The following is a 26,338-nucleotide window of genomic DNA, read 5'->3' as shown; positions in this document are numbered from 1 at the left end:
ATTATGTAGAGATTGATACTTCTTTCGAGTTTCTGGAGGTTAGAAAATTCCAAAAGATTCTGGAGTACTCTTCTATATCCCTAGAATATTGTTCAGCAATTTTTGTTGCCACTTCTTATCCTTATTTTTTGGGGCGAAGTAAAATTTAAAGAAGAATATGGGAGGATTGAATAGTTATGTAGAGATTGATACTTCTTTCGAGTTTCTGGAGGTTAGAAAATTCCAAAAGATTCTGGAGTACTCTTCTATATCCCTAGAATATTGTTCAGCAATTTTTGTTGCCACTTCTTATCCTTATTTTTTGGGGCGAAGTAAAATTTAAAGAAGAATATGGGAGGATTGAATAATTATGTAGAGATCAGTACATTTTTTCGAGTTTCTGGTGGTTAGGAAATTCCAAAAAATTCTGGAGTACATTTCCATATGCCTAGAATATTCTCCGGTAATTTTTATTACCACTTCTTACCCTAATTTTTTGAGAGAAGCAACATTTAGAAAAGCTCAAGAATCTTGTCTTGAAGCCTCTAGAATATTGTCCAGTAATTTTTAGAACTGCTAAGTGGACACTTTTGTTTTTGGTTTTTGGGTATCACAGAATTTTCCAATGGATCATTTAGCAATTTTTTCGTCACACGTCACTTTTTGTTCTATTCGGATACCTCGGATTTTTCGGTCCCGATATAACACTTCACTTTGTGACGTTAATTATGGAGGTGCAAGTGACCCCCGGCAGCTCTTTTTCCCAGCTCCATCCTCATTTTACTCAATTTTCTACTGTATTTCACGTTCGGGTTATATCGCGCGTAGGAAATGAAGTAGGTGTGAAACGAGTAAAATTGTGAATAAAATGATAGCGAACGAATGAAATGAATGGTCCGTTTGCTGTCACGGGGACAGGCGTGGGAATTACGCAACGAATAGTCAGGAATTATTAACAGTTTAAAGAAGAACATTGCTCCTTTCTCCGCGCGTATAAAATGTCTCATTAAAAATAATTAAATTAACACGTCGACGGCCCCGTGCAGCACGAACATCAGGACCATTCGTTCCTCGCTGAAAAATCATTTTTTCCGCCGATAGATCGAGCGTGTGAAACTCGGGACGATTGGGAGAGGAATCAAAACAGCTTTAATTTTATCAAATTGTTTCGACTGCCGAGTCAGCGAGCGACGTGTTAAACGATCGTTGTTAGCGAGCATTTGCGTGCCACTTGTTCGGACTTAAAAATTAATTTTCACGCCGATAAACTGCGTTCGCTTGCTGGTTGAAAGGGGAATTAAAATTGCTCCGATTGTATCTAATTTCGCCGAGTCAGCGGTCAATGTGTGAAACAGTCGCTGTTTCCAATTAAACTGTTGCGCGAAGCACTGGCGCGTCTCTTAATTTTCCAAAAACGAAATTTTCCTTTGCCCGAATGATTTGTGTGAGAGGAGCAGGGGCGTGGTTAGTTAGAGGGCCCGTGTAAACACGGGTACAAGTATATTTGGCAAAGGTAGCTCTGACGGGAGGCCGCCTGAACACTGAGAGATGGAACAGGTCCTCGTTAAAACGCGAGACCGTAGGAGTCGCGTGAAACAGAGCCGTGCCGAAATATGGTAGGGTAGCTTTCGGGGGTAGGTTTCAACCAGCAGGCATCCGGTATTAATTCTTCCGCGGAGAATATCTTACATATGCCACGAGGAATTCAGGAGATCTCGAGACCCTGTGCTCCACATATCCGTGCATACCGCGCCGTCAGTCTGCAAGCTGTGCTTTGTAATTTCATCCTTCCGCTGTCTTTCGTGACGCGAAGCCACTGCAACTTCATAGACGCGACATTCTGCCGAGCTACTCCGCTGCCTTCGATTGATTCGGTGTTGGAATGTCATGCCTACTCCACGTTTCAATGCAGATTGCTCGCCGGGGCTCGCTCTGGCCCGCGAAACCACTCCTACTGGGCGGAGTAAACCGAAATTTGAGGTGGGGGAAATATTAGTTATAAATGTCTATATTCTCGGATTAAAATAGCTGCGACTGCAAAAGGTTAATTAAAACATTGATATCGTAACACATTCCGATCTCCAGATCGCTATTTTGTTTCAAGGTTAGTTAAGAAAGCTTTTTTCTTTCAGTTCTTTGAATAAACATCTGATCATATACGATACAACCTTTCTTATAATTTAAATGACCTAGAAGCAAGTACATATTAGAGACATTTTGCACTTTAACCTTGTGCTGATTTCTGTAATAACGAGCGTAGTAACTGTTAACAAGCGGAGACATTAGTATCTATTATGGATTTATTCATTTCCGTGTCTTATCTCCATTAATATTGCATAGGCGAAACCGAAAGCGCCTTACTCTTGCGTATTGTTCCGTCCTGATCTGGTCGGTTGTTCTCTGGGGCAAACCGAACCGCTCCTCCCGGAGCAAAGAGCGTTTGTTGTGCTGCTCTAAACGAACCATCTGCTCTATACTCTTATCCGCTTTTAAACAGCATTCACCATTCAGCTGTTATCTCCTTCGGTAATTAAACTTTCACCGAAGAGTTCCAAAGCTGGACGAAGTCCTCGATCTTTGTGTTTTATTTACGAAGCCCCGAAACGTTTTTAAGAGGTCATTTGTCTGAAACCAGCCTCTGGTGTTGGAAATAGAAACTTTTACTTAAACTCCCGACTATCGAAACCTTTAACATAATGAACAAATTCAAGTATTTGAATTTCGTCACAATCCGTGTATTTGAATTTTCGTCGCAATTCGAGGATTTGAATGTCGTCGCCATTCGAGTATTTGAATTTCCTCGTAATTTGAGTATTTGAATTTCGTCGTAATTCGAGTATTTGAATTTCGTCGTAATTCGAATATTTGAATTTCGTCGCAATCCGTGTATTCGAAATTTTGTCGCAATTCGAGTATTTAAATTTCGTCGCAATTCGAGTATTTAAATTTCATCGCAATTCGAGTATTTAAATTTCGTCGCAATTCAAGTATTTAAATTTCGTCGCAATCAGTGTATTCGAATTTTTGCCACAATTCGGGTATTTGAATTTCGTTGCAATTCGAGTACTTGAATTTTGCCACAATTTCATATCGCTAATTCCCCTGGCAAACACATAAGTCCGGCAGAGTCTACTTGCTCGAAGTTCGAGCGTATTGCATGGTACACAGCGGTGTGTATCATAGTGCGTCCGAATCCGTACGAAGGGGCGAGTTTCGCGTAGGAAGTGCATGCCGGGAAGCGGCGAGTTGGTTGCCAGGGCTAGTCGAATCAAAGCGCGGCCCGGTTTAATGGTAACTAATTATACGGGCTGTTGTTTCGTTTTACAGGCTTCGAGTCGGCCCGGTCCGCGTACAACCGGGCACCCTCTTCTGGTTTGCATTGTAACGCTGCCCGACAAAACCCCGCAGCCGCGATGTAAAGGTATACTTAACGACCATATCCGCGCGACGGCGTGTTTCGTGAATAATAGAATCCGCGCGCGATGGTACACGCCCCCGCGTCCTTCGTACAGAAAGAAAAGAGAGCGGAGAAAAAATCTAACGAAACCTTGAATCGAGGTTAGGGTCGCGTGGTCGGAGAGAGAGAGAGAGAGATCGGTCGATCGACGATGCCAGCGCGCGATTTCGCGCTGTGCTCGTCGGCGCACAAAGCGACCTCGCGACGTTATTGTTGCCTCTGTGCTTTCGTTTATCTCGCCCCGGGAGGGCAAAGCTGCGGCCACCGCCTAAAGGAGCAGCGGTTTCGGGGGCGACGGGCATACTTTACTGTTCCCGTTCACGGAAACCGAGGCTGACGATCACACGGGACATTGACCCTGCGGCTTAATTCGTTCCGTCGCGCAACGCGCTCCTCGTCCGCGAGAAGAACGACCATAGAAACTTCTACTGCTCGTGCCTCGCAAAAAGTCACGGGAGACGGCATCCATACCTCCTATGTTTGGGCTATGACGTCACACTCGACACAGCCCGCGTGACCGCTTTAGCCAATATTTCGTTGCAGCCGAAAATGCGTGTGGAACGAGGCAAGCCCCCTCTACTCTTGACATTCAGGTATCCCTACTTCATTCGTTATAAGTACTGTTCGGCCACGGGAAGATGGCACGCGAAATGACAGAGGGCTATCGAGAGATCTCCGTTTGACCCCACTCCTAATGCCAGCCCTCATCCGCAGACTCTATCCCAGTGACACGCGATAGGTTCATTTATTTTCGCTTTATCAAACGATTTGGCCAATTGCGAGAACACTTGTAACGCGAAGACGGGCGTAGAACATAGTTTCTGGCGTGCCATCTTCCCGCTAACGAACTGTATATTGCACGGTTAAATTTTCGTGTGAAGCCCCTTTTTCGTAACTATACTGCGTATGTTTATGCATTTTCCAATTTTCGTAGGCAAATTTGAAGAAAGTGCCTTTGTAGATCCAAAACGAATAAAAATTCTACAAAATTCTATACAATCTTATATTCGAGCGTTTCTCGAAAATTTGCACAAGCCATAAAAATTCCTAAAAATCCGCAGTCTACTCGTAACTGATGCAGACAATTTATGCGGACCAAGTAGAGGTGTCCCGGATCCTCTGATTTTTTCGTGGATGGGGAATAATTCGCACAGGGCCGAGAACTGCCGGCAGGTGACGGAACGCTCTCCTCGGCCGTGGAACGCACTCGCCCACGCAGCGAGGAGAAAAATTTTGTCGATCGGTTTTTCCTCTCGCAGCCGCGATAACACTTCTACCCCTTGTGCCACACGGGTATAGGCCGCAGTGTCTCTCAACCATTTTCGAGCGCGACCCCTTTTGTAGCCAAGTCGAGTATATATAACCTACACCCTCGCCGCATTCTCCATGAAACGCCACTCTTAATAAGGGCACTCTTTAGTCGACGGAACAGACGGAGAATAAATTATTCCGCTGGTGGTAATTCGTCGGACTCTTATGCTCAAAACCCTCCGGGACTTTTTTTCGGGGCCGCCGGCGACGCGACCCTCTGCCTGCGGATCTTTGTACCTCGGGATTTTTTCCTCCTGTTGTCGGATCGCCCGCTTGGGAAAATGTGCGAGAAACGGAGAGTAAAAGGTAGATCGAAATGCAAACTTTCGAACTGTCACGAGTCGATGGTACTCGACTATGCTCGCTGAACTACTTACGCTCCCTGTGCCGTACTGTTGTCGTAAACAGTTTCCAGGGTTGGAAAGCAGACATGCTACCCTCTTCCCGAAATTAACCCGTTAGTGGTAATTATTCTCTCGTTCTCCTAGAATTTTTACCGCTCTTAGATCGACGGCAAGATACAAGTCATTGATACGAACACCCCCTATCCAAGGATGAGAAGCGAGAATACAACCCTCTCATCGCCTTTTATCGTCAATGAATCCATTTTCGTAAACTTCTTACAGATCTCACGGATCAATCAATCCGTAATTGAAGGTTGCAGACCAGCCGGGTCGGGATGGACCCAGGCAACAGCGAGGGTTCGTTAACACGATACGGGGTCGCGAGCATCGACCAATATATAAGGTACGCGAAAATTCTATGAAATAATAATAAATCTTTCATAGATCCTAACAGACAAGAAAAGTCCACATGTCCCGCACGTCCGCATTCCCCTAACGGCTATAAATACGCGTCGCATAGATCGCGTTAAAAATTTCTTCAGGAGTTCAATTATATCCGCGTGTCTAATCGACGTCATCGTTTCGATGAATACTTTATAATAACGTAGCTCGCCGGATAGCTCTCGGTGATCTATACTTAAATAGACGGTAATAGAATCGTGTGCTGGGCGGAAAATCTTCGGACTGTGTATCGTTGTCCAGTGATTCGTTTGATTCTGTTCGCCGTGTACGATAGGTCCTTGGTCGGTGTGCGTCAGCGTAGCCGGTATGAATAATGAACTAGTAACGATACAAGGTGATCTATCCGATGCACACGACAAAGAGAAACAGAGAGGCAGATTTGTTGAATCGAGACGGGTAAATAAAGAAAACTAGTCGCCGCTTACGTGACAGCATGTAATCCTGGTCTCGCGTTCTCCCTTTCCTCCGGAGGCATTTATCTGCATTATCTTCCCGGCGGACTTCTCGCGGTGAGAACGTCTGATATACTGGTCGCCACCCCCATCGCTGTGCTGCTACCTCACGATATCATCCACAAAGTGTAATACACCGCGCACAGTCCTCTCTCTCTATCACTCTCTCTCCATCAAACTGTCTCCGTTCTCTCGTGTTCTCCTCTTTAACTAGACATATCGGTCCTTCCCTCGTCGCACAAACTTTCGCGTAGTGCTGCGGGGTGTCGGGGCCACGGGAGTTGGGGAGCACGAGGACGCGAGGGACAGAGGATGATCCAGAGTTCGCGGTGAATAAGGCGTGCGCGAGAAAGGTCGAGGAAAAAGAGTGAAAGACGAAGGACCGGTCAGTGACGGCGGTCGATAGGTTGTACGATGGGTTTCCTTGTCGTTGGTCGCTGCGGGAGTACACGGAGAGAGTCGGTCACTCTCGGCAGTTCTCCCGAAAAAGAAAATTCGCCTTTGCCGCCGTGGAGAGAGGACCGGAGGGCCACGGGGCGCTGCACACGGCGCGGGCAGCGCGGGCAGAACCGGAGCGGTCGGGAGCCGAGCGGAGCAGGAGCTGGAGCGAGAGCGTGTAGTGGCCCCAAGGAGCAGAAACGGAGCAGGGCGGAATCGCGATCGGCCCAGCCGAAAAACCGAAGGACTCGCGGCGGGTGAGGATCGACCGCGACCGAACGGTCACGTTCGCCGGATGCAGCGCGAATGGAGGGCTGGTCCTGCGCGGCAGCGCGCTCACACGGTCGTCCGGTAAACTGACAGCCCACCCCTGACAGACCTCCGAACTACCAGCCTCCCCATACCCCCTTCACTCGATCCTCCTCCGCCCCGTTCGGAGCATGCGCCCTAACTACACCCTCGCTCTTTCACCCCTGTATACCACCACCGACGTGCTCTACTTCGCGTGTACCGACTAGCGATGGGCATTCGATATTCTCTCTGCTGCCGCAAGTTTTCGAGCGACTCCGGCCGAGGCAAGGCTCGTGTCGTGTGTTCCACAGCTCGCTCGCGACCCTGTAAGGAATGTCGCTCGATTTAGCCTCTTCCACTGTCGTACGTCTCGCCGGAACGCTACCCAGAGACACGGAGAGCAACACGCTCGCAATACCTGTCCACCCTAACTCGCCGCACGCGAGTCTCGTCCGGAGAGACCACCACCGAGACTCCTCTTCCGAAAAATTAGCTATAGCACGTACACACGCTCGACTATCCTACACGATGGACGCCCGCTTTGTTCCATTCGACGTGACTCCTCGATACTTCCAGCGCGCCACGTGTCCCAAAAATTGGAGACACAATTATTTGTTCCGAGGGTATTCTATCTTTTTTTCTTTGTTTAGAATTTACGAGTCTGCTGGGTCGGCACTGAACGAGGTAAAAACAAAAAAAAAACTATAGATTTCGTGTTTTATTCTTCAGTAACACCGGCTGCGTGATTGTCCTACATACATTGAAGTGATCCTCGGATTTTAAGGGGGTTGAATACATTCCCCGAAGGGTCCGCAATGTGCCCATTGGATAGATTTTCAGCCCTCGTTCAGATTGCTGTTGGATTCTGTCGAGCCCCCAGTTTCGAATCGTTCTAGAACCATCGCTACCCAGAAATTGCCGTTCATCCCCTATCTGCAGCCCGGTGAAAGACAGCGCGCCAAATAACCTCGATCGTATCTGCTTCGCCCCGTATCAAGCTGCCGTTCATCGCTAAAAGACTCTTCACTTTGCTTCCATCCCGATCGGCCTCTGTAGAGTCGGCCATTCCTCAAGGAAAGGTTTCGCTTCATCGATTCCCAGGAGAAGATCCAGATGATCTTAATCAGCCACACGAAGCTATCGTCTTCGGATCTTCGCCGAGGATCCCCGTCTAATCATCGGGTCGACGGAAAGTTTGTCAAATTTTTCCTGTGTGAAATGCTTTCGAGCACAAACAACTGCAATTAATCTAATTTTAATTGTGCGAACGCAATCACGTTCCATTGTGCAAATTTTGCTACAGTGATCGTTGCCTTGCTATTTTCGGCAGGTTTTTCAAAAAATCAATGCAACCGCTTGCAACTGCATCGAAAGTAGCGCCTTTAACCGGCGTGACGCGATTCCCGGCGTAAATGATGTATTACTCGATTAAGAGAAAATTAATTGCGAGTTAGTTAATTATTTAATTATGTATTCGTATCGGGTAACGCGAACGTGTGCCGAATATCGTTCTGCGACCCTCTGGCGGTCGGAGGTGCGAACTAAAATTTATCCCGGATTCGACAGGCTTGATCAGCGTGCATGTCGTTCAACGTAAATTGCCGTTCATTAACGACCAACAGTTGTTTCTTTATTAAATGAAGGAATGACGCTTATTGCATTGGAAAATGATATCGTCCGAGCGTTATTCTCAGCCTTCACTCATGTACCGTCGGAGCACCTGATAAGATTGATTAAAATTCTATATATCCGTAAAGAAACTCCTATAAAACGCAAAGTAAAAATACGAAATATTCACGAAACGACAGTGTAATGTTGGTACACGCTTATGCTGTGCATTTTTAACTCGGTTTGCAGCTACGATAACCGGTCTGCCTTCCATCAGGGGCGTCTTAGTTCGCGCCTTCGACCGCTAGGTGGTCGAACACTTGTCTTTTCAGGGACGTTCGCGCCTTCGGAATATTTAATAAATATTAATGACAATGAACATCAACCCACTAAGAATAATCTGTTCAAAGAACATGTACCGTTCCTATTTCTCCTTCAACGTAACCATCCGCCGTAGACACTCACGCATTTTTTGTCCCGACAACAATACATTTATCGGGATGAAGATTCACTTTTCGTGGACCCATAAATGCATGATTATCTCGGCTCGGTGACACCAAGTCGCGGCTGCAACTTTCGCCGCGTATAAACTACAGCGATCTGCACTTACGAGATCTGCGCTTGATGACATCACGCCGCTGACGCCCTACTTCTAAACGGATGCTCGATACATCGCAACCTTGCGCATCGTTTGCTCGTCGAACCTTGGTGCGATCTGGCTTTTCTGTAATTCGTATGCACCGCACACGTCAGTGTCCGTCCGATGATCGTTGCACGATGCTCGCGCGCATCTCCCTGCAAAATCGTTGCATCAACCATCCAATTCGAAACGGGAGCGAACGTTGCCGAAGTTCCAGTTCGAACTTGCGCGCTAAACGACGCGCTAACAACAGCCTCTCGTTCTCCGTTTCGTTACTGCGGCCTGATCCTAACGAGTTACGTTCGACGGTATAAATAACAACGGTTGCGTCACAGGCACAAAAACAGGTGTAGGGGTTCTTGAATCGGATTTGCATAGAAATGTGCGTCAAACTTTGATCGATATCTCATTTCCCGGAGAGCATGCCCGTAACTCTGGCAGGGCCGGTACAGCGTTTCGCAACAACATCGGGCGAATGCTGGGAAAACACATCGAAGATCTTTCAAAACACTGGAATTCGAAATAATTCGACCTTGTACAGTGCAAAGGTCGATCTCTGTTTACTACTCTTATACTAAATGACCTTGAATGACCTTGGAAGACGGAAGTGTTATAGGTCCGCGAATTTCGGGGTTTCCGGGCAGAGCTCGTTGTCCATTCATCGAGTGTCTCTGCTCCATTTCATTCGAACTATTGTCGGATGATTCGACGAATCGGTAGCCGGTCGTCGATTGTCATTCGCGTCGCATGTGGAGCCGCGACGCGTTGCTTGCGTCATGAGTCCTTGATCGTGCGGACAATCTCGAGAAATCCAGGTGTTCTTCCCGTTGAGCGCCGATCGCGTCTGACGATTTCTTTCCACCGAAACCGAGTCTCGGATCATAAAGGTTCGAAGAGTCGGCCACGATGGGTGCACGCTTGGCGCGCGTCGCGGGCCGGTCCGGATCGCTGGTCCGTTTGCATCTGTGTCGCGGCGTAACAGTGCAGTGAACATTTTCTTCAGACACAGAGAAATACAAATTTCACGTTCGAATTAACTTTCGCGCTGATACATTTAGTGGGCGAAATTGAATCGGGCTGCGAAAGATGCGAGGACAGTGAAACGAGGGTATATACTTAAATATCATTAAATAAATTACTTTGTGGTAAATTGATCGGAAGCCATGTTGAAACCGTTGGCAGCTATCTTGCTGATCTCTCACGCGCAGAGCTTGCTGCCTCCAGCTCTCCTTGACACCGTGTACCACATGTTCTCCGGATTTCCGGTAACCCCGGAAGACTCGGTTCCCGACGAGACTCGATTGTCCAGGGAGTATGATTTCATAGTGATCGGCGCCGGTTCCGGCGGCTCCGTGCTGACCAATCGTTTGACCGAGAACCCGAATTGGAGCGTTCTGCTGATCGAGGAGGGCAAGGACGAGATGTTCCTCACTGACATCCCGTTGTTAGCGCCCGTTCTACACATCACCGATTATGTGCGCATACACAGGAGCGAGCCTAGACCTCGCAACCCGGACGGCACCGGTGGCTATTGTCTGTCTATGAACCAGGGGCGCTGCAACCTGCCCGGCGGCCGAGCAGTCGGTGGCAGCTCCGTTGTCAACTTTATGATCTACTCCAGGGGTTCGCCCGATGACTACGACGATTGGGCCAAGCAGGGGAACCCCGGATGGAGCTACCGGGACGTGCTGCCGTATTTCAAGAAGTCAGAGAACTGCGTGCTACCCGGCCGAGACCTTAGGTACCATTTCCTCGGCACACCTACTTCCCGATCGAGTACGTGGCCGGAATTAAGAGTAATGGCTCCTGGTTTATTTCCGAGCTACGTACGTGTTAGTTTAAGTTTTAATGGGCGCGCTGGAAATCGAATTGGGACGGGTTGTGTGGTGGGAGGCTAAGTATTTTTGCTGCTCGGTGTTTGTCGATATTTGTTAAATACCGAGCTGATTTTCGATTGGGCAACCTTCCGACAGCTGTGTCTAATGGAATAGCGAACGTGATAATTATGTCTGTTTGGGGTTTAATGATGACTCGTCGTTTTATTTTGGAATGTCGAAATGGACCAGCGGTTCGAAGGTCAGCCCAGTTAAAATGATACATGGTCGATGTAGCATTACGAGATTGGCAGCGATCGTACGGTTACATCGAATTCTCCGATCAGATTCCATGGTCACGGAGGATACCTGGACGTCACGACCTCTCCGTACGTCTCCCCGCTGAGAGAACGTTTTCTACGAGCTGGCGAGGAACTAGGTTATGACGTAATCGATTACAACGCGGACAGGCTGATCGGGTTCTCAACCGCGCAGGTCCACCTGCGAAACGGTCGCAGAGTCAGCGCGAACAAGGCTTTCCTGCGACCGATTCGCGACAGAGGGAACTTCCACCTATCGAAATTCTCGAGAGCAACGAGGATCGTCGTCGACAGGACAACGAAGACAGCGGTGGGCGTCGAGTTTCTTAAAAATGGCAAGCGATTGTTCGCCAAGGCTCGGAAGGAGATAATCGTCGCAACAGGTGATCGCAGAGAATCGCGTTGAAAATATTTCCAGCTTCCCCTTTTTGCTGATCCGTGACGCTCTCGCGTTTTGTTCAGGAACCTTGAACTCGCCGCAACTGTTGATGCTGTCCGGGATAGGGCCCAGGGATCGTCTCGAGGCCTTGAAGATCGACGTGATCGAGGATCTCCCGGTCGGCCACAATCTTCAAGATCACGTGAGCATGTCGTTGCTGACCTTTCTCGTGAACGAAAGTATTACCATCGTCGAGCCACGACTAGCCTCGAACCTGGCGAATACCTTCGACTACTTCGTCAAGGGAACCGGACCTCTGACGGTGCCCGGAGGCACCGAGGGTATCGCTATCATTGACACCAAGCGGGACCCACGGAAAGAAGCCTCTCGCTCCATCAAAAAACCCATTAACAGAGGTACCCGATCCTACACATTAAATTATCAATAAGTTCCAACTAATTTAAGACATCAAAGTTAGGGGGCTAACTCTGATCGCTCCGTGTTTCAGCTCCCCCTCCACCGAGCGTGTCCTCCATCACCGTCAATTCCAGCTACTTCAACTCCCCTGGTCTGGACAGACAGAAGGAAACGTCAATTCCCGATATAGAGCTGGTGTTAGGAATCAGTGCGTTGACGGGGGACGCATCTGGAAGCTACAGAGGAGAGCTCGGCCTGTCGGACGAGTTCTACAAAGATGTGTTCACCGGATATGAAGGTTTCGACGCGTTCTCAATTGTTCCCGTGCTGCTTCATCCCAAGAGCAGGGGCCAAGTATCGTTGAGGTCTGCCGACCCTTTGGACCCGCCTATCTTCGATATAAACTATTACGATCACGAGGATGACGTCAAGACGATCGTCCGAGGCATCAAGAAAGTAAGAACGCTAGATGCCTATCTTTCCTGTTGCTCTATTCATATTAACTGTCTATCCGATCTTAATCATTTCTGAGATTCTACACTAGTGGAGGACAATTTTGCTAATGTGCCTGTGTTTTTTGTGTGTACTCGCAGGCCATAGAGGTCGGCACGACCAGGTCGTTCAGACGTTACAACGCGACGCTGCTGCCGGTCGCGTTCCCAGGCTGCAAGGAGATTCCGTTCGGCAGCGACCGGTACTGGGCCTGTGTGGCCCGTCAGGTGAGCACGACCCTGGGTCACTTCGCGGGCACGTGCAAGATGGCCCCGAGGAGGAACGCGGGCGTGGTAGACCACAGGCTGCGGGTCCATGGGGTGAACGGCCTGCGTGTGGTGGACGCGAGCGTGATACCGACCCTGATATCCGGCCACACGAACGCGCCCGTCTACATGATCGCCGAGAAGGCCGCGGACATGATCAAACAGGACTGGAAGTCGTCCGTCTTCCGGCGGAAGACGGTGCGAAGGACTTGAGGAGAAAAACAACGAGAGACAATTCGCGTCGACACGCGTGTATTTAAATATAAATTATTTTCGGACAGACAAGACGATCGATGAAAACGCGATTCGCGAGAACCTGGGTCAGGCGTGGTCATCTGATAATGTCTAACGACCGTGACGTAATTTGTGCTCCGAAGCGTCGTTCTTTCACGCGATCTATACCGCTCGAGCCTGACTCAGATTATCGACGAATTCGATCGCATCGGGATTATTAAGCTATCGAGGAAATGGATTCTATCTTTGGTAGCGATACGCTTTCACGCGCTGTCGAACGAAGTCGCCGGAGATTCAGAACGTTGCGATTCTCATTAGGACTACCACCGCGAGGGTTTGCCAGGCTATCGTCCAGGGGCTTGCCGTCGAGACACCTGTAAAATTCAAGCGTCTGTGTTACGAACGAAATTCATTTTTAACGGTAGACACGGAACCGTGTCATCCACATACGACCGACGGTTAACTTGTTAATAATAGAAAAGCAATTACCGTTGTCGCTGTAACCGATACAGTCGCGCAGCTCCTCCGTCATGATGTAATTCGCTGCGCAGTTACAAACACCTGAAACAACGAGTGCGAACATTTTCATTGCGTTCTCATTAGTCGTTAAAGAGTGAAAGAATTGATCCTACCATTCACGCAATCGACATTCATCGGCTCGGTCGACGACGAGTCCCTGTACGTCGGCGTGACGCACTCTTTGTGGGTCAGGCAGCGGTCGTTCAGCACTGAAAAGATGGTCGGTCGATCGTCTATTATTACAATGTCATCGAACTTTTATCGAATAGAGTTAGCAATATCGAAATCGTCGTTTACTCACTCGGATTGAATTGACAATTTGAAGGTAGGACCACACTACTATCACGTTAATCATTGTTAGACTCTAAGTACAATATAGTGGAGCGTTGACGCGATTGGGGTGAGTTTTGTTTGTATGTGCACCGCTATTCTCTGATCACCGCTCCGCTATAAAAAGTCCTATCCTCGATCTTCAACGCTTCACTATATCATTACTCTAGGAATATCAGTATTCCTCGTCCACGAGAAGATTGACAGAGAAACTTGGAGATATCTTTACGTTGCGGTACAAATATTTCGCGATAGCCCGAGTCGCTTCACGACGAAAACGGACAAACCTATCGAGTGTGATCGGAATAGAGCGGCGCGACCTTCCACTACAGTGGTTGAAATTTCTATAAAGTCATCTTCTTCTTCATAGATATTTTAAAAATATCACCATTTTTGTTGATTTATCGTATCTGGTCTTGTGCCTTGTAGACACTCGGATAGAGGGACTGCGTACTCTAGACCGCTATGTTTACTATTTATGGTTTTTTAATTTTTTTCTGTGTGGTGCAGAACACAAGTGCGAAGTTTCTATAAAGTCACTTAGTGTTTCTCTGTATTCTGAGCAGAGAACTACGGAAAACTGCGAATATTCTAAAAGCATTAGTTTTAGAACTCACAGAAATCCTGTTTGTTATAATTTGATTCACGTGTATGAGAATGCCGAGAGGAAAAGTACTAACAAGTGAAGAAAAAGCATAAATCGATGCTTATAAAGATATGGGCTGCGCTAATCGCGCAATTGCTAAGAAAACTAATCGGTCATATACTGTGATTAATTCCATCAATTTACGTGAAAATATACGGAAAAAATCATCTTAAAGGTAGTAATAAAAAATAGTCAAAGAGACAACATTCAATATTAATGAGGTCTGCAGCTAAGGAAAGGAGAAATGCAGCACAATTTCGAGCTGAACTGGAGCTCCCAGTAACAACAAGACGTGTGCAACAACTTTTAAATTCTTCTGGACAAAAATACAACGTAAACCAGGCTTTAAAGAAGTACATAAACCGGCCCGTATTGATTTCGCACGGGCACAAAACACAGTGACTTTATAGAAATTTCGGCCACTGTAATCTTCAGAGTTTCCCCTCACCGTGCCATCTTCTCGCGGACAATGAACACTTGCATCCGCTAGTCTTCCCGCGACGCTATTGCAGGGTGATTCTACCTTCAAGCCACAGTTCGACCGGCGAGGTTCCTCGTTGAAACAACGATTGCACCGCCGATCACAGAAAGAGGGTACTCGCTAGGACTCACCGACGTCCTTGAAGCATTCGGAGCCGCGTTGATGTAAGTTCTCGTAGCAGACGCACTTGCCGTCAACGCCGCACATCGAGTTCTTCAGGTTCAGCTCGCACTGAGTGTCCTCTTGACACGGTTCACCCACCGAATTGGCAGCCTTCAGACACCGCTTGCCGTCGCTCGATTTCACGTGATCCAATTTGCAGGTGCACGCGTCGCGGATGCACCTCGAGCTCTCCGAGACGCAGTCGTAATCGAACACGCATTTGTCGCCGAGCTCTGTCAAAGGTCGTGGTTGTTCAGATATTCCGGTCGACACGGGAACGTGCTAACGAGGGAGGATTTACCTTTGCTCTGTATGCAGCCGTCGTTGTGGGGATTCGGATGGTGCTTGTAGGTGCACGCGCAGAATCCCGACACGCAGTAGCTGTCCTTGATGTAGCAGTTGTGGTTCGTCTTGCAGTACTTCCCGAGACCTGCAAACCGACACCGTCAACTCTTATTGCCGAGACGTTCGTTCCCGTTGCGACGAGACCCGCCGACTATCGTAACCCTGATTTTTCTCCTCACGGATTCACTTTCGTTCTCTGGACGGTTCAACTTTCTCCGCCGACTCTTCGATCATCGCAATGATCACAAACTGAGAATTAAAAAGATGATGAAACTTTGGGGATATGTAGTGTATACGCCCAAGGTATCATGAGCTTGTTAATTTTCGGAGCATAGTCAGGCCGAGATAGAGGTTCTCTGATAGAGTCGCCGAGAGGTCTGTTAATGAAGTTAGCATAGTAGTCGTGAAGGTATCGTCGGCCCCCATCGCGCGGAGATGTTCGACGGTGGGGGAACATCATGAGAAAATCAGAGTCACGCCTCGGCATCCTCTCGTTCCAGTGAGGAAACGGGAAGTCGGGCTTTGTGTTGGCTCACCGACGGACTCGTAGCATCTTCCCTGCTCGTAGTGATTGCCGTCGGAACACTGACAGATATTTTGTCGGCACTCGGAGTTAGGGGTGAAGGTCACGCGACACTGGATGTCCACCTCGCAAGCGTCTCCTATGGCGTTCGCCACTGAAAAGAAAACGTTCTTCCGTAAGCTAGAGAGTCCCTCAGCCCTGCTAGAGGATTCGACGCAGTCACCTAGCAGGAGGATGGTAGAGAGGGAAATATGGTTTAATTTTTGTCGGTTCGGCGAGCACGACCAACGACACGCTCCAAGAGCCGGGAGGCCGTGAGAAAGGGACGCGAAGCTAGGAATACGAGCGAACGAGGATCCCCGTGGAATCACGTTTCCGAGGTCGGCGACACCGATTCTACAACTCGCCGGCCACCACGATTAATCGGGACTTTTTCCGAACCGCCAGCACCACCAGCATCCACTCTGCTCTCTGCTCTTTGCTGGCCTTTGTCGGGACAAAGGGACGACCCGTTCGCTCGCTCGATCGTTCATTCGGCGGTTCTTCCCGTGTCGCGTTCACGATCATAATTCTCAGTTCGCCGAATTGTCGAGCGGGAGGGACTAAAGGGCCGGAAGGGATCTAACGAGAAAATTACCGCCGGGAATTTTGGTATTGACCGCGACGTCATGTCACTGCGTCAAGGTCTCCCCGCTTTCACGCGCCACGAACGCTCCTCGAACGGAACCGATTAACGTTTAGACTTCATGGAGAGTGTGCATAATATTTCGCTGCCGAAATGATGATTTAGACTGGGGATTTCGTGCATTTCTGATAGGAACGGGCGAATCGAACGTACCTTGTAAACACATGGTGTGCGTGCGATTCATATGGACGATGTAACCGTCTTTGCACAGGCAGGCTTCCTGATTCCAGCAGTACGCATTCTTCATGCAGTCGTCGTCGTACTGACACTTCGCCAAGGTCTCTGGAAACGAGAAAAAGACACGTTTCAGCGCGGCCAACCGCCGTTCAATCATGCAAAGACGACGATCCAGCGTTAGCGCGAATCCGATAAGGAATCGGAGGAGCTTGTGCTATCGTGTTTCAAGGAATTCCCTGATCGTGCTCGTCCCGTTGTCCCCAGAAAAAAATTCACTGATTCAGCTGATCGAGTTCGAGCGTGACATATTATCCATTTCCGACTTGAAAGAAGGAAGAACGTGCAACGTACGCCACGAGTGCACGGGTGCAGACTAGAGGAGATTATAGGAGAAATGTCGAATATGAAGAAGACTTCGTGAATGGTTTCCAGAGCTGATTTCTGTCAATGTCTGACTTCACAAATGCAGCTGATTGAATTCGAGCGTTACATATCATTAATTTCCGACTTAACAGAAGCTGCTAGAGGTAACGTGCAAAGTAGGCAACGAACGCAAGGATGCAGGCTAGGAGAGACTACAGGAGAAATGGCGAAGTTGAAGAAGAATTCGTAAATGGTTCCCAGAGATTTTTGTCAATGTCTGACTTTACAGATGCTGATTGAGTTCGAGCATACAATTAATCTTCGACTTAACGGAAGCTGCTACAGGCAACGTGCGAGGCAGAGTGCAATGGTGCTAGAAGAAGCTGTAGGAAAATTGGGAAAATTGCAGTTGAATTTATTTGAGTTCTCGGTAATTGTGGTGGAGATTTGCGATTTCGTTGGTATGCAATTTCCGTCGGTGTCGGAAAGGACCTCCGAGGGTGCCATACGTACGAGGGGGCGGCGTCCGCTCTTGGCAACGCGGTGGTTCCTGGCTGACGTATGAAATGGTCGCGCAGACGGTGACGGGCACGAGAACGAGCAGCCTCGACAGCCCGACCACCGTCCTGGTCGGCGTCATCCTCGCACCGCCACTCGAACGTCTTCTTCTGGTCGTTCCATCAGCTCGAGCGGAGGCGCCGTCATTCCCGATCACGATCCCGAGGACGACCGTTCGCTCTCTCGTACTCCCGTTGGTCTGGATCCGTACGCCTCGATCGCTCACGATCCTCTGCGTCCGATGAGCTCGTTGCGCAACAACACTGCCGACACGTGATCAACGCGAAGCCCCAGCTCGTTGTCGAGCATCACGTCAAGATGCGCAGTCGATGGGAAACGATCCGTGATTTCAAACACACTCGCGACAACTAACAAAGAAATTTTCCTTGAAAACCTACCTGCTCTTGACGAACAGATAGTATTTAGACGCGGCCTCGAAGTGCTCCGCGGAGCACGGTTCTGTCAGGAAGCCGGAGCCGCGGAGCCACGCCCACTCGGGAACGGCCACGCCTACTTTACGCGATGAGAGCGGGGGAAAATTGAATCTATTTTATCATGCTACACTTTTTTACTGGCACCTCCTGGTGATGAGTCGTAGTTTAATTATTCCTTTTCGGAATTATATTTCAAAGGAAGATTTTTAATAAATCAAGGGCCTCGTTCAACGACTGGAAATTTGACCAGACTTCGAGGACAAAGACGTCAACGAGAATAAACGAGCTTCGCAGAAGAGAACACCGTTCATAAAGGAAGATGAATGAATTCACGAAACGACGTGATAGCGAAGCGTTATCACGGTCTATGAATAGCGAGGATATTTTCACTTTCGGCCACAGATGACGCACGCTGTATAAACAAATTATTATTCCGCGAGCTGTTCGGCCCGCGTCGGCAATTAACAACGGGCGCGACGATGCGCCCCTCTAATTACAGTTAAACACGACCGAGGATCGAGCGTATCGGTGATTTCACGCGCTCTAGTCACCGATGACGCAACGGAATCTGTTACGCGGGACCGCTCTGTTGTAAAACGCTGGCTCGCGAACTGGTTCCATTTGTCGCCCGGTTCACGGACAAACGAGGCAAATGAAACATTATAATTGTATGAACAAGCGCGCGCGCTAGCTCGCTCGCTCGCTCTCTCTGTTCGTTGATTAACAATCGACCGGCAGGCCGTGATAATTATCCTTGATGGACTGGTAAATTCGGCGGACGTTGTTCGACAGCGTTTAACCCAATTCGGGGGGACGATCGATACCATCGAACCCCCTCGTAACAATAGCAACGACTCGTTTTCACGAATCGATGACTCGCGCCCTGCGTTCGTTTACTTGTTTTACCTCCCGGCTCGCTAAATTGCCCTACCAGGAACTCGCGAGGAGGGGGGACCACTGGCGCGCGAATCCTCGATCGAAATCGTGATTTGTGCCCCGTTGCTCCGGCGCACAATGGGCTAAACCGACGAAATCTGTGTCAAAATCAAAGAACTTTCGATAGAAATGAGGTAGAGCGATGAAATTTTTTTTAAATTAAAGCTGAAACTTTGCAGAATATGGGAAAAATAGGCAGATTATGGTACGAACGCTTTTTAACCTTGAGAAAATTCGTTAAACATGTAGAATTTCAAGAAATTGATTTTGCAATATCCTGAAGTCGTAGAAAAATTTTGAGACCAGATTTGAGATCAGCGCGAAAAAATCTACGGGAAATGAAGTACAGCATGTTCAAAAAAAATTTTTTCCGCGCGTGGTATTGGAAAAACCACAATTTTCTCGAAATTGTGCAAGTGTAACGAATTTTCTCAACGTTAAAAAACGTTCGTACCACAATCTCCATAATTATCCCATATTCTGCAAAGTTTCAGCTTTTATTTTAAAAAAATTTCATCGCTCTATCTCATTTCTATCGAAAGTTCTTTGATTTTGACACAGATTTCGTCGGTTTGGCCCACTGTGCGGCGCCGCGAGCCTAGATTTGCCCTAATTTCCTCAAACACGTCCAACGTTTTCAAGTTTTCACAGTCCACCTTATGCGAATCAACTTTTTTTTCGTTGTCTTCTCCAAGATTTTTTTTATTTTAATAGTTACTGTCTTTACGGTTTACTTTACAGTTGATTCAGCTCCTATTGTCTGACGTCGGCGTCATAATCTCCTTTCGGTATTCACGTATTGGGAACAGAGTGTGTTGAAGAGACTCTTCATCATCTTCAACATTAGTTTTAATCATCTTCAAAAGTCGGAAATAATATAACAATATCCCTAAGTTCTTCTATTGTTTCTGTCAGTTCTGTTGTTTAGTTCCTCATGCCTGACGTCGGCGTCATCATCTCCTTCCGGTATTCATGTATTAGGAACAGACTGTGATGGAGAGACTCCTGATCTCTGTTAAAAATTTTCTTTTTTAATCATCTTAAGAAGGAAAAAATAATATAACAATATCCCTACGTTCTTCTAATGTTTCTGTCAGCTTTTGTGAGGAGAATTAAATCTGTAGAAATCGGTTATTGCAATGAGCAATTTTAAAAGCTAATGTCTGTACAGTTAATTTAGTTCCTAATGTCTGACGTCGGCGTCATAATCTCCTTTCGGTATTCACGTATTGGGAACAGAGTGTGATGAAGAGACTCCTGATCTCTGTTAAAAATTTTCTTTTTTGATCATCTTAAGAAGGAGATAATAATATAACAATATCCCTAAATTCTTCTAATGTTTCTGTCAGCTTTTGTGAGGAGAATTAAATATGTAGAAATCGGTTGTTGCAATGAGGAATAGGGGTCTGCAATTATCTATGCAATAATTACCAGCACGAGTATATTTCACGTTCCTTTGTCCGCCTGACAAGACAATGCACACGAAATCGAAGTGTGCCGTCTTGCGTGGCAAACGTGACTGCGGTACTTTATGCAGACTCACGTTCCTACAGAAAAGTTTGAAGACACCTTTTTTTTGCATGGAAGTTGTGCATGGAATCCTAAACTTCGTGCTCGTTTGTGAATTTTCCAGGCAAAATTGTTCAATTGAACCTGTATGACGGTGTATGACTTCGTTGGTTCGAGAAAGTTGAAAATGAATGAAGCTGCCTGGAATCCTAAACTTTGTGCTCGTTTCTGAATATTTTCCTGCAAAATTTGTTCAATTGAACCTGTATGACGGACACCTTTTTACCTTCGTTCGAGGAACTTAAAAATGAATGAAGTTGCATGGAATCCTAAACTTTGTGCTCGTTTGTGAATATTTTCCTGCAAAATTGTTCAATTCAACCTGTGTGGCGGGGTCTTTGCTGGTTCGAGAAAGTTGAAAATGAATGAAGTTGTCTGGAATCGTAAACTTTGTGCTCGATTGTGAATATTTTCCTGCAAAATTTGTTCAATTGAACCTGTATGACGGACACCTTTTTACCTTCGTTCGAGGAGCTTAAAAATGAATGAAGTTGCATGGAATCCTAAACTTTCTGCTCGTCTGTGAATATTTTCTGGCAAAATTGTTCAATTGAACCTGAATGACGGAAACCTTTTTACCTTCGTTCGAGAAGCTTGAAAGTGAACGAAGTTATATGGAATCCTAAACTTCGTGTTCGTTTGTGAATATTTAGCAGAATTGTTCAATTGAACCTATCTGACGGTGTATGACTTCGTTGGTTCGAGAAACTTGAAAATGAATGAAGTCGCATGAAGCTCTGAACCTCGTGCTATCGTTATTGTTTGCGAATATGCCAATACGAGATTATCGGGTCGAGCCAGTGTGGCGAGGTGCGCGTTGTTTCCAGAGGCGGTTTCGATCTTCCGGGAATCGAGGCTCGAATGTTTCCCGGCAGTGAACGGCCACGAGTTCGGCGGCGCTCTCGACCCGAAGGTTACCGATCGATGAGCAACCTCAGCGTTGCTCCGCTTCCATAGTTTCGGTCTGTTATGTAACAGACCTGGCACGTACGAACACAGAAGCCATTGTTAGTCGTCTCGTCTCGTCGGGCCCGTTCCCATTATGCGCTGCGACGCGCTCTCGTTAACTGGTAACCGTAGCATTAACCCTCGCCGGCGACGAAATGCCAGACAAAGTTGAACACTCGGGTCGGATCATACAATAAACATCAATGATGCATTACAGAGTCATTTCGGTGTTGAAACAACCGATTCATTCGTGGAGTTTGTCGATCGATAATATAATCGATAGCCATTGATAAAACAAGCAGACGATGATTACATTCCTACTCGCTGAATGTATTTATAATGCTAACAAACAGACACCTGACCGTCGTAATTGGACTATTCAAGCTTATGACGTATGACGTTTTGAGATTAGCAGGAATTTGTATGGAATCTAATTACCTGTAGGGAAACTTAGGGGAGCCTAAGCAGTGCCTGGACTGAAAGTATTTTCAGAAAGGAAAGTACTTGCTATCGTTGTTGATTGATTGTCAATTGTGTTTGTTTCTGTTTCTATTACTTGTTGAAGACTTTTCATAGAGAACTCTCGAACGATAAGATCTCGTGATATGAAAGTTTGGAGATAGTTTCCTCGAGAAAAGGGAAGAGCAGCCATAAATTTCGGGCACGGTCGATCGAGAAACGCTTCGCGCGACTTCCCACCGTATTTGTGTTTCCTCGGGGCTCTATAGCACCGGTCCCGCGAGACGATAATCGATACCCTTTCGATGAAGAGGAGCTCTAACGAGGTCCCTAGACGCGGCGGCATACAATAACCTGTAACTCCGCCATTCTTTATTTCTGGATGACAAAAATATACCGAGGTAACGTCGAAACATTCCTGAATAACCTCTTAAAAAATCGGAGCTCTCGACTGAACAGTTTTCTCGTGAGAAAATCAACAACTGCACGTACTTTGGGCTAGCCTACAGAAATGCTCCCCTAAACATGCCTCTGGGAAAACAGCTGTAACATCGACAATTTCTAATATTTCTCAATGAAAAAATTACGAGAGATGCTCGATGATATGGCCCTTCGAACGCTACAAGTTTCATCGCTCAAGGTTCGCTGGTTCTTCAGCAAAAAATTCGCGAAGATTCTTTCGAGATCGAGGTTGATGGTCTCTCATAGTTCTTGAAAACTATGCTTAGATTTGCGTCTTCGAGTGGACATTCGAGGGGCTCGTTTTAGAGGGTTAAACGGCTGATTGTTTCCACATCGCGTGTCGCCTCTGAGCTCGCAAAACGGGGATCTCGCAACGCCGAGCATTGTTTCCAGACGTATGCAGTAATCCCGTCTCGGGAGCGTCAGACCGAAATATCGGACGGCAGGAGGGAACGATCTCCCTTGTTCTTTAATTATGCGCGCGGTTCCAGCCCGACATTCACCTAACTGTGAGAACCAGCAGCGTAGATCCGGCCCCTCCGCTAGACTCTACCCGCGAGCCCCTTTAGAAAGGATCGCTGGCTCCCTCGCGCCTTGGCCATTCCGCTTCGATATTTTTCTCGCGAATTCTCACAGCTCCCAGCCCGTGAAATTGTCCTGTGAAATCCTCGGGTGGCAACTCGCGCGTTAACCTGTTAACCGGTCGATTGGGTTCCCAGTGCTCACGCACTCCCTGCCAAGTATTCAATCGCCTGGTCCAGGAACAACAGTCTTTTTTATCTGGAAAGACACCGACGCAACGTTGAACGCCCGTCTGCTGGACAGAACAACAATCGGCAATGTGCGATCCAAGATTGTCTTTTATCCCGATTCTGCTGAATTAAAATGCTTTAAATAGACTGCGTTTCAAGTCGAAGATAAAATTTCGAGAAAGATATCGATGAAACATTGAACGTTCGTATGCTCGATAAAGCGACAATCGGCAATGTGTGATCCAAGATTTTCTTTTATCCCGAATCGTCTGAATCGAATGTTTTAAATAGCTGCTCCAGATTCTATTTTTATTCGGGAAAGATACCGGCGCAACATTGAACGTTCGTCTGCTCGATAAAACGACAATCAGCAATGTGCGACCCAAGATTTACTTTTATCCTAACTTGTTCGAATCGATTGCTTTAGATAGACTGCGTTTCAAGTCGAAGATTAAAGAACAATGACAATCGAGCGGCTCAAGATTTTATTTCTTTTTGTCCATTGTTACCTCGATAAACTTTATTGTTGCTAGTACTGACGAGTACACAGTGGATCTTTATGCCAAATAAAAATTTTCTACCTGAATTGCAACAAACTGGAGTGAAATGGAAGTTTATTTTCTTCCTTAATATGTTTAGTAGATCGAAAACAATGTGACAGAAGTTTCAAATTTTTCAATTACACCTACTCATTGTTGTCATAAATGCATCAAATCCGCTGTCTACTATAATGAGCAACTTCAGATTCTCTTCTTCGCTTCGAAGAAACGTGCCGCGATTCGACGGGGAAAATGGAAAATCAAGAGACGCAGTCGAATGCAGAAAGTCTCCGAGCACGATTCCGAAGCGATCGATTAGCTGTTCGGAGAACGTCGACACCGTGCTTCATCGGAACACGCGATCACGTAGATTCGATTATCTTTTCCCAGCGAATCGTGGTCCGGCTTTAACGAGCACCAAAACAACAGATTCCCGCGGGATTCTTGGGAAAACCGTTCACCTTTAACCCGGCGCTCCATAGTAGGCCAGTTATGTCACTCTAAATTTCAATTCCCAGTCCGTGACATATATACTGTTCAAAGTCGAACAATAGCCACAGTCATTTGTTGAACAATTTGTTTTAGAGTACATTGATTACTCTGTAGTACAATGATTACATTGTACCTTGTACTTGACTCAGAAATTCATCGTGCAGTGACTCACATATTCATCGATGTTATGACAAATACTCGGTTTCTGCTTGAAAACATCTTTCTGTTATATAACCTGCAAATGAGCGACTCATTTGCTGCCTCGACAAGGTGAAATAAAGAAAAATCAAAGAATATATATCAGGTTGGCAACACGAAGTTCGCGACCGCCACATTTTCTCAACCAAAATGATTTATATATATTTTTTAAGCACGAGTATTTTATGTGAAATTATTCGGAAAATTCAGAAACTTCCAATGATATACAGTTTAAAAGGAATGGTCTCTGAATGAGGTTATAATGATACAATAAAAAAATTAGGATATAAAAGGTCGCGAATTTAGTTGCCAACCTAATAAGTATTCGTCTTAAATAGGTCCCTCAATTTTTCAGCGGTATTAAATTAGATTATTCAGTGGGTTTACTCGAAATGTCGAAACTGTGGATTTCGTGCATTTCTAGCAAAAATGTGCAGGTCCATTTTAATCCTCAAACGACCCGAAAGAAAAGCAACGTGCAAGACCGAAAAGGTCTACACACTACGAAAAATAATTCGAGAGAGAGAAGTAAGAAATATTTGTGTCACAACATTTTCATTAAAACCAATTTATTAATTCATTTCATACATTTCTCACATAGTATCACAAATTATATTTACAAATCAAATCTCACTTTCTTTCGACTTTTATCGTTTGAGGGTTAAACCAGTGGAGATGAAAATAATTGATTGTTTATGTCCAACTTTTGGAATCAAATATCTATCTGACTCCTGTCCCTTGCCCTAGCAGCAGACAACTTTCATTCTGCATAAAAACCCGTCGTCTATTTATTATAGATATCAGAAACAAATGCCACGTGTTATGAACATCCCCGACCACAATCCTAACAAAACAGTGGGTTATCGTAATCAAACCTGAGGGCTATATCCACAGTGATACTTCTCCGATCTAGATCATAGATCGTAAGACAGCTGGTCAAAATAGATCACAAGATAGACGAATTTCGAACGGACGCGGGACGCAAGTCGCGCGCGACTTTTGGAGCGGCGGAGATATCGTGGTTTTCGATCGATTCTCGGTCGCAGGACTTTTCGAGGATGTTCGCGGAAGGATCACACAATCACACTCACGTCTGCGGACCAGATGTTCGTGCTGTCCGTGCGCGGCAACGACTGCAGTGCGCGCGACGAGGCAGATGCCGAGGTAAAGGCAGAGGCCGATCGACAGCGCAGCACCTCCCGTGGCGAGACGATCTACGAAGCCCGCCATCTCCGTTCGAAGTCAGCCCTCGTTCTCCCCTTGTTCTCTTCCTTCAATCCTCCGATCCAGCACCGAAATCACGAAGCCTCAATCCTCTCGATCTTCCCTGGGACAATCCTCACCGGCACGCGAGTAACTAGTACACCTCGCACCTCCGAACGGCTCTTTATCTAATCTCGAGGTTGATAACTCGGCCGCCAGTACACCGCGACGACTCATTTATTGTCTTAGCGATCACTTATAAATGAGGCTGAACGCGAGTCACCGGAAATTTTAGATCCATGATTAATCGTCGATCGGAAATATTTATTAAATCATTAAAAAAATAATGGTTCTACACAAATCAACTACAATTTCCTCGCTAAAATCGTTCCCGGAACGCTCTTAAACTAAAGATCCGATTTCATTCGATGTGTCGAACGACTTATATCTACCATCATCGTGGAATACTGTTTGTTATTTCCGTCGCGGAAATGACGATCTTGTTGCTTGCGGTGACAACAGGCACGTCTTTGGCACTTTACTGCCTCGCAGGCGGTTTCGAGATTCATTGTTCTTTGACTTGCACACCTTTCGAGAAAGTGTTGGGACATCGGATCACTTGTACGACGTGGAACTTGTAACTTGATAAACGT

At 46.7% G+C, this 26,338-nt stretch overlaps 3 protein-coding genes across 4 annotated transcripts in view; 1 reads left to right on the top strand and 2 right to left on the bottom strand.

Moving 5' to 3' along the window:
* The window catches only part of Gaba-b-r2 (gamma-aminobutyric acid type B receptor subunit 2), a 140,861-nt gene extending 134,047 nt beyond the window's left edge, over positions 1–6,814 (bottom strand). The window contains exon 1 of the mRNA XM_076437650.1: positions 5,979–6,814. The gene's annotated coding sequence lies outside the window, so the exon portion shown is untranslated. The remainder of the gene's footprint in view (positions 1–5,978) is intronic.
* Positions 6,815–8,814: 2,000 nt separating this feature from the next.
* On the top strand, positions 8,815–12,926 carry LOC143215507 (glucose dehydrogenase [FAD, quinone]). The gene is made up of 5 exons (XM_076437657.1): positions 8,815–10,723; positions 11,144–11,499; positions 11,579–11,911; positions 12,004–12,368; positions 12,506–12,926. The coding sequence occupies exons 1-5, from the start codon at positions 10,146–10,148 to the stop codon at positions 12,881–12,883; spliced, it is 2,010 nt and encodes a 669-aa protein (XP_076293772.1). The 5' UTR covers positions 8,815–10,145; the 3' UTR covers positions 12,884–12,926.
* LOC143215512 (uncharacterized) lies at positions 12,901–25,719 on the bottom strand. Of its 2 annotated transcripts, none has more exons than XM_076437669.1 (8): positions 25,574–25,719; positions 16,749–16,877; positions 15,924–16,064; positions 15,344–15,472; positions 15,012–15,275; positions 13,537–13,632; positions 13,394–13,465; positions 12,901–13,278 (listed from the first exon to the last, which is right to left on the bottom strand). In XM_076437669.1, the coding sequence occupies exons 1-8, from the start codon at positions 25,710–25,712 to the stop codon at positions 13,199–13,201; spliced, it is 1,050 nt and encodes a 349-aa protein (XP_076293784.1). In that variant the 5' UTR covers positions 25,713–25,719; the 3' UTR covers positions 12,901–13,198. The 2 variants fall into 2 exon arrangements, with proteins under 2 accessions (XP_076293784.1, XP_076293785.1); XM_076437670.1 differs by lacking the exon at positions 25,574–25,719 and adding an exon at positions 17,649–17,785.
* Positions 25,720–26,338: the final 619 nt, after the last annotated feature.

The sequence above is a fragment of the Lasioglossum baleicum genome, chromosome 14, assembly GCF_051020765.1.
Source record: "Lasioglossum baleicum chromosome 14, iyLasBale1, whole genome shotgun sequence".
NCBI lineage: Eukaryota > Metazoa > Arthropoda > Insecta > Hymenoptera > Halictidae > Lasioglossum > Lasioglossum baleicum.
This window is presented reverse-complemented; position numbering and strand designations above follow the sequence as displayed.

Excerpts from the sequence above, each read along its gene's own strand:
- LOC143215507 (XM_076437657.1), top strand. The coding sequence starts at position 10,146 with ATGTTGAAACCGTTGGCAGCTATCTTGCTGATCTCTCACGCGCAGAGC. Across the intron at positions 11,912-12,003 it reads CAAAAAACCCATTAACAGAG|CTCCCCCTCCACCGAGCGTG; the intron begins GTACCCGATCCT and ends TCCGTGTTTCAG. Across the intron at positions 12,369-12,505 it reads TCGTCCGAGGCATCAAGAAA|GCCATAGAGGTCGGCACGAC; the intron begins GTAAGAACGCTA and ends GTGTACTCGCAG.
- LOC143215512 (XM_076437669.1), bottom strand. The coding sequence starts at position 25,712 with ATGGCGGGCTTCGTAGATCGTCTCGCCACGGGAGGTGCTGCGCTGTCG. Across the intron at positions 16,065-16,748 it reads GCACACCATGTGTTTACAAG|TGGCGAACGCCATAGGAGAC; the intron begins GTACGTTCGATT and ends TTTTCTTTTCAG. Across the intron at positions 13,466-13,536 it reads GAATGTCGATTGCGTGAATG|GTGTTTGTAACTGCGCAGCG; the intron begins GTAGGATCAATT and ends TCGTTGTTTCAG.